This window comes from Mytilus galloprovincialis, chromosome 5 (assembly GCF_965363235.1).
Source record: "Mytilus galloprovincialis chromosome 5, xbMytGall1.hap1.1, whole genome shotgun sequence".
Taxonomy (NCBI): domain Eukaryota; kingdom Metazoa; phylum Mollusca; class Bivalvia; order Mytilida; family Mytilidae; genus Mytilus; species Mytilus galloprovincialis.
Genome location: NC_134842.1, coordinates 65,099,034 through 65,106,802, shown reverse-complemented (window position 1 = coordinate 65,106,802; position 7,769 = coordinate 65,099,034). Strand labels below are relative to the sequence as shown.

At 31.2% G+C, this 7,769-nt stretch overlaps 1 protein-coding gene across 1 annotated transcript; it reads left to right on the top strand.

Annotated features, from left to right (window-relative positions):
- Positions 1–1,493: 1,493 nt before the first annotated feature.
- On the top strand, positions 1,494–6,279 carry LOC143074111 (complement factor D-like). Its single transcript, XM_076249659.1, has 6 exons — positions 1,494–1,553; positions 2,182–2,348; positions 2,910–2,994; positions 4,556–4,748; positions 5,127–5,269; positions 6,052–6,279. Exons 1-6 carry the CDS (start codon positions 1,494–1,496, stop codon positions 6,235–6,237), a joined length of 834 nt encoding a protein of 277 aa, XP_076105774.1. The 3' UTR covers positions 6,238–6,279.
- Positions 6,280–7,769: the final 1,490 nt, after the last annotated feature.

Below are 7,769 nucleotides of genomic sequence, written 5' to 3'. Positions count from 1 at the left end.
AGATAGTTTTTGTTATTTCGGTAATCTAAATTTACCGAAAACATGTAATCCCAATACATGTCTTCTTCGTAATAAGTATGTTTTACAAAAGTAAGAAAAACGACCCAAAACCAAAAAGACACTAGTGGACGATATTGTCGTCCTCCTTCGTATCACCTCAGTTCGTGATTAATTTTTGTGACGGCATTGTAAGTTGTGCTTCAAATGTGTTTTGAGTCTCCGTTGTATCGTGCGCTTCAGTGTTACAAGTGTTCAGAAATTGAAAAAAAAATACGTAAATATTCATTATACCTTGAAATAAGTATTTTTTTATTTGCTTCAGGTATTCTGTATTGCACTCATAATGAAAGGTATTCTGATAGTAATCATCCTTACAGGTAATATTAATGTATTATATATAAATGACGACAGAAGTTCACCTTACTCTAGTTATATATATATTTTTAATGACAAAATCAAAAACAAAAAATGTATTCTGATATCTGGTACGTATATCTGTATGCGGTTATTTTCTCTCTCAAAAATCGCAATAACTGAAAATGAACTTATATTATTACAATCCTTCAAAAATTTCAATGTTAGTGTAGGCAAGTTTAAGACAACAGTCATACGGAAGTTAATATTAAATATCAAACAAGTTGCATTTTTAAATGATGAATTTTTAATATGAAGTATGAAATTTTCTACTCATAATAAAATTTTAAATGAACGCAAGGTTATTATCAATGAACGTGTTAATATTTTTCAGCTATACTTCCTGACAAGGTAAATACAACTGTGTTGTCCAAAATGAGATTTGATTAAAATTTGAGAATAATATTTTTTTTAATTTATTAAATATCAATCTGAAAATATCTTTTATTTTTTTGTAATTTTGTATATATTCTATCATTATTTCATAATTTAAATAATCTATAAATTAATGGTATGTAAGTTCTGATTGACAGAAAAAAGGACGTATTTTGTTTTGATATAGGTGGCTGATATCATGGTAAAACTTGTTGTTTTGCTTAGGTTATCTTAGAAGACTAACATTGAAAATTCGATAATACGTTCTTCCTCATTAAACTTGAAGGTCCAGTAAAATGGTTATGTCACAGATTTTGATAAAATTTTACATGCAACTTGTTCATGGTGAAGTTGAACTGAAATCACCGACTTCGTTTAATTTGTACACAGCAATCAATGTTGTCTTACAACATAGGTGAATAAGATACAATATAACGCCAAGAAAAGCGTTTACTCTACACATTGGAGGCCGATTAACGTCGATTTGATACGTCTGTCAATATCTATAAGAAAATATACTGGTGTACGAATCAAAAACCAAGTCGATGGCCCAATGGTATCATGATAGTCATAAAACGGAAATGTTTGTACAATGTATCAACAAAATATTATGTTCTATGTAATGTCCTTTCAATAAAAATTGTAGCGTTGATAATTGACATAATAATACAATGCGGCATGCAAGTTTTCATTAAGGTATTCACATGATTGCACCAAATGAATCATATTCAAAGTTAAGATTTAACCCATTGTTGGTAACAAAGGTAATGTATCTACTTTCCTGATATTGGGAAATTACTTGAGTGTAACAAAGAAATGCACTTCAGATTAAATAATTATCTACCGTTATATAACATTGTATTTGATGTATACTTCCTGTAAACATTGAGTTTATTGTTAGCTCTGATAAAACTGTACATTTTAAAAGATAAATCGATAAAAATTATTATTGTAAGCTTTACATCATAAAATAAGTCTTTGCATTTTATAGGAAGTTGTGAAACTAAATGATATTTCTTCGGTCAGAAAAGGCATTATGTCATGTATCAAAACCTTTTTGAGGGAATAGATCTTGGAAAATGGAATAAATAATGCTTGGAAAATTTAAAATTAAAAAAAAAAAATGGTTTACCTTAACATTGAAATGAAAAAGCTGCTTTAACTTAATATCTGTAATAGTAATGGCCACAACATTTTGCTATCACTTCAATTAGTTATTTTTTATAGTTACGAAAATGAACTGTTTCGACAGCTTACTTTTAAATGATGGAGTATAAGTACATTTTAAGTAGAATCAATATTTTTTAATCAAGTAAAGTAAATTTTTATAATTCGTATTTGATTCTAAACATAAGATACATGGTACATCCTCGTTCCGTTTTTTTTTTTTAGATTGTCGTCGGTATAGCTGGAGGAGAGGATGCTGACATAGAAGATTTCCCATACGTGGCAAGGATTGAAGCACGTGACAGAAAAGGTGAACCCTGGGAAGATTGGTGTACTGCAGTAATCCTCTCTGAAACGTGGCTTTTAACTATAGCACGTTGTCTGGAAGATCCGTAAGTTTAAAATTGCCACTTAATTTAATATTTCACAATTCAGATATAAAAGCCTTACAGCATATATTAAAAAAAAAAAAGAAGACGTATTTATAAAGTATATTATATAGATAGAAAATTACATATGGTGATAACTAGCGTCTAAGTAACAAACGATAAGATGAATAAAGCAGAACCTATGAGATGGATAGAAAATTGCATGAGAGAGGCGACACAAAAATACATTATTTATTTCATCTTTTACTTGCAGATAGGTTACAGCTCATAAACTCATAACAAGATACATAGCGTCTAAGTGATGAACTTGGATATATTTGAGTACTTTGGTAAATAAGTTATGCTGCATTTCGCTTACCTGGCCCAAATGGGCATATGCTATGTTTTTTTCACTTTATAATGGTGTAAACAGCTGTAGGTACAAGGACATCAGGACTGAGCAGAAATGTTCAGTATATATATTTTTGTTAAATGCAACGAGATTGTATAGCATGGGGTCTATTCATTCAATTGTATCTAACTAATTGAAGTCGAAGTAGTACTATAAAAGTGATTTACTTTCAGACTTATTAACAGGCGGGTTCTAGCTGGCTTTTCGGACATTTCAGATCCTAATATACAAATAAGAACAATTAAACACCAGAAAAAGGTAAGAATCCGAAACCGTTGTTCTATGTCCTTATAAATATGTGTTCTTCATGACAAAAGAAAACATAAGCTAAAAATCATAAGAAACGAAAATACAAAGCAATCTGGTATATGCACATTTGTGTAAAAATTTACTCGACCTTCAATGTTTATGTTTTTTTTGATTACAACCAAATAAAAAAAAAATCAATCTATATCCTTTCTATATTTCAAACCATTAAGTAAAATGAATCAATCTACAAAAGGCAGAAAACAAACGCACGAGAATAAAAGAATATACTAATATGTAAACTAACTATCATTAATAAAAAAAGCCTGTACCAAGTCAGGAATATGACAGCTGTTATCCATTCGTTTGATGACTTTCCGTTTTGAATTTTCCTCGGAGTTCAGTATTTTTGTGATTGTACTTTTTTCGTTACGCACTTTTAAACAAAAGATCACACTTTCATCGGAACAAGTTTGACGTTTTGACTTCTATTAAGTGTATATTTTTTGTCAGAACTTGAATCTATATCTATTTGATTTACATTTTACATTTTCTTAGCATTATTCATGTTATTAAAATGAACAGAGACGAATTCTAGGCAAAATATAATATTGACTGCAAACCTTGATATATATTTTTTAAGCCCCATTTATGGGCATTATGTTTTCTAGTCTGTGCGTCCGTCCGTACGTCCGTTCGTCCGTTCATCCGTCCGTTCGTTCGTCATTTCGTCCGTCCTTTCGTTCGTCTGTCTCTCTTCAGGTTAAAGTTTTTGGTCGACATCGTTTTTGATGAAGTTAATGTCCAGTCAACTTGAAACTTAGTACACATGTTCCCTATAATATATTATCTTTCTAATGTTAATGCCAAATTAGAGATTTCCACCCAATTTCACGGTCCACTGAACATAAAAAAATGATAGTGCGGATAGGGCATCCATGTACTTGGGACCTATTCTTGTTTGATTGTATAACCAAACTCTAGAAGTAGAGGGTATATTGAATTCAGCTTACATTCCGTCCAATAACAAGTCACGTCAGACTTTGCCTAGGTTTTTGGAAGAAAAAAAAATGGTCATTAGTTTTGCAGTGATTGTCGAATGGGGTTGGCTAAGCGCAATAATACGTATAATATTGGTTTAGATTTGCTTCTTTATCATCATATATATTATAATGTTGTTTGTCACTGATTTATGTATCAGTCTAATTTTAGTATTCTTATGAGATATTTGAACGTGATCCCCGTCCATTAATTTAAATAAATCACACTTGAGTGATTAAAGATAAACTTTAAGTTAAATTGAAATTAATCTAAAATTTTAAATTGATTCTATAAGTCACTTATTGTGACTTGGATTGAGAGTTGTCTCACTGGTATTCATATTTAGGTGATTTTAAATATAAATAAACCGTTTGATCATTTTTTTTTTATTTATTACTTTTTAACAATTTTAAAGGGCATTCAACGAGTGATATAATACTCTTTACTTTTAAAGTCATAAATGATGTTTAATTGTTTTTGGATTTTCCTCTAAGTTTAGTATTTTTTGTGATTTTACTTTTTATATTTCTAGCATCCACATTTTGATAGAAAATTCAAAGAAAAAAATGATGATGCATTATGGGAGAATGACATAGCTGTTATTGAACTTCATACTCCTCTCACGTTTGGACCGACAGTCACAAGTATACCTTATTCAACAAGCTCAGACTCTGTGGATCTAGACAACTGTCAAATAGCAGGATGGGGAGAAATTGACAGTAATGGTAAGTTAAAAAAGACAAACGAGAAACACTTATGAACTACATCAATAAACGACAGCCACTGAAACCAACTAAAACTAAAACCAAACTAACACTATTAAAACAACTCTATTTTTTTTAGAATATGATGAGCGCGGATCATTTTTATACATTATTCGTCATCAGGAACACTTAAACACATGCATACACAGTAACACAGAACGCCAGATAAGGCAAAAAGGAGGTCGATTAAAACTGATATAACAAAACACACTGATATATGAACCATCGGTACAAGAAACGGGGGGAGGGAGGGGAGGGTGTACCCTTAAGTGTTGTTTTTACATTTTTTAGTAAATGAATTGCATAACTTAAGTAATTGTATGCTAATATATTCCACAGGAACAGAACCAGAGAACCTCCAATTTGCAGAGGACATTACAGTTCTGACCACAGAGGAATGTAGGCAGCTTAATACGGACACTCCATTTGTAGAAACTCAGATATGCGTCATTGACGAAAATCGAAAAATACAACCCTGCTTTGTAAGTAATTGTATATCTAATGTTCTATAATATACTGATAATTCCGGAAATTTTTATAGCAGCAATTTATTAAGAGAAAATTGGACAAATTCAAGAAAATTTAATCGTCAGATGTTTAAATCTAATGTTCTATTATATATTGATGATTCTAGAAATTTTTATATCAGCAATTTTTTAACAGGACATTTGACATAAAATAAAATGTAATCGTCAAAAGATTAAATCGTCCCAAAACCCACAAAAGAGCTGCTAGCGGTTATTTTTTTAAAAGCTTTTAAATTGTGACATTTAAATATCTATCATGTCTATCATGCCTATATAATAGTTACTTTCCACAAGCGACTGTGGAAGAAGAGTGGAGATTGCAATATAGAAGGAAAGTATTCATTTGCTATTGAATTACTGTTTCTTAAGATTGTAAGTACGCTTACATTCTTTGTCTTACGTCACAATATACGGATTTTATTAGCAAAGGTATACCTCTGATACTAAAAGCGATCCACAAGAGTTGTGAAATATCTAAATATAGAATAAAACAGTTACTGTAAGTTGTAATATTCTATTTTATTGGTTTGTTAAACACTATACACTTATAATTATAAAAATTCAGGTAAATAATCCTGTTTCATTGTTTTAATATATTCGTACTATATTTGGTCTTTTAAACATTTTTTTTTTATTAAAGCGTCACTGATGAGTCTTTTGTAGACGAAACGCGCGTCTGGCTTTATATATATATATAATCCTAGTATCTATGATGAGTTAATATTATTTTTTTTCAGGGTGACAATGGGGGACCTTTGGCATGTAAAACAACAGATGGCACTAGTACAACTGTTCTGAGTGGTATTTTTGCATGGCAGTATACTACCTGTAATGCAAACAGGTCAACAGTATATACCAATATTCCTCTTTACGCTGATTGGATTGAAAGGCAAACTGGCATAGAAGGATACACTTTGAATTAGAGAGATACACAAAAGACAACGCATATAATATATAATCTTTAATTAAAGATATTTAAAGCATAACTCTTTTTTCTCTTTTATAAATAGCACTTTTATTTTCACACTTTTAACCAAAGGTGCACCACTCTAGTTTTAAAACTGTATTGATACATAAACGAGGTTTACAAATAGTTTATTTCCATAAAACTTTTGCTGAATTGTCTATTCCATGGTTTGTAAAAAGTAAAATCACAAAAATACTGAACTCAGAGGAAAATCTAATCGGAAAGTCCATAATCACATGACAAAATTAAAAGACAAAACACATCAAAACCGAATGGACAAGAACTTTCATACATAAACCACAATCGAGTAACGTTCTTTGAGAATTGAATTTTCTGTTCCATGTTCTCTCTTCTATGATTAATAGATAATGGAGCAGAATTATAAGCAGGAACTATGATTTTGAAATTATATTATGAACATTATGTCTGTAAGGAAGAAGTCATGGAAGTGTTAAGGTTTGATTTCGGTTATTTCCTGTGTATATGGCAAAAAGGTACAAGTTGACCAAAACATTTACGCGCATCTCTTACATAAACATTGCTTGAATAGAACCTTCTAAGTGTAAACAGTGCTTGGTCTGTCACTGGCACCCATTTTGTCAAATTACTAAACATTATAACAAATACACTAGAAAAGGTTGACGCACTGCAGAAGTTTCAATTCCATGGACAAATCAGTTCTCCTCTCATATGCATATAACATAATATTCACGTGTCTTGCACGATCATGACATCACCAAATATTTTGGTAAGATAAATTCAACTTGGTTATTAACAGCACGTGTTTCTGTTCGTCTTATACCACAAAACCCGGTCGAGGACAAAAGTTCCGGGGTTGACTGGGAAATTTGATGATGGTAGTTCCGAGAATAATACCATGCAAAATATAACTCTTGATAGAGCGTACACCCATTACGGCGGGCATTTGGTTGTAAGGGGCGTATTCATACACCACGTCCAGCCATGATGAGTATTTTTGTACGGCGTTCCATATATACAATTGAGTGTCAAGTAGTTTGTAGTTTGTTTTGTTGCAAGATACAATACCCACTATCCAACACACCTGAAATGCATGCTGAAGTGTTGTCCGTTAGGCTTGCGAAATCGTTAAATATGCAGTTAATATATGGTTCGATCAGACAGTTTTCGTCCTTTGATTTTCGTCGTCAAATATAGCCTAGTGTGGACAGTATGTTACTTGACGATTTTTTTTATATCCCTTCCATATTTATGTTTTCATGTGTTATGCCTCAAATAGTAAGTAGGGGGATGCAATTACACTATAACAAAATTTGGGTCATGAATTTGAAAGTCTAGAAGTCATTTGGTCCAGCTAAAAAAAGTGAAAATTTTGGATTTCTGAAGCTGCCAAAAGATTTCAAGACCCCCTTAACACAAATTTGTCCATATTTTGAGTTAGAGCCGATGAAGTTTTCTATAATTTGATATAATTTGTCCCAAAAGTAGTACAACACACTTTAAAAATAT

What these genes read in the sequence shown, in the direction of transcription:
- LOC143074111 (XM_076249659.1), top strand. Translation starts at nt 1,494, where the DNA reads ATGATTGCACCAAATGAATCATATTCAAAGTTAAGATTTAACCCATTG. An exon ending in ACCCATTGTTGGTAACAAAG is followed by an intron (nt 1,554 to 2,181) that starts GTAATGTATCTA and finishes TTTTTTTTTTAG; the next exon opens with ATTGTCGTCGGTATAGCTGG. An exon ending in GCACGTTGTCTGGAAGATCC is followed by an intron (nt 2,349 to 2,909) that starts GTAAGTTTAAAA and finishes ATTTACTTTCAG; the next exon opens with ACTTATTAACAGGCGGGTTC.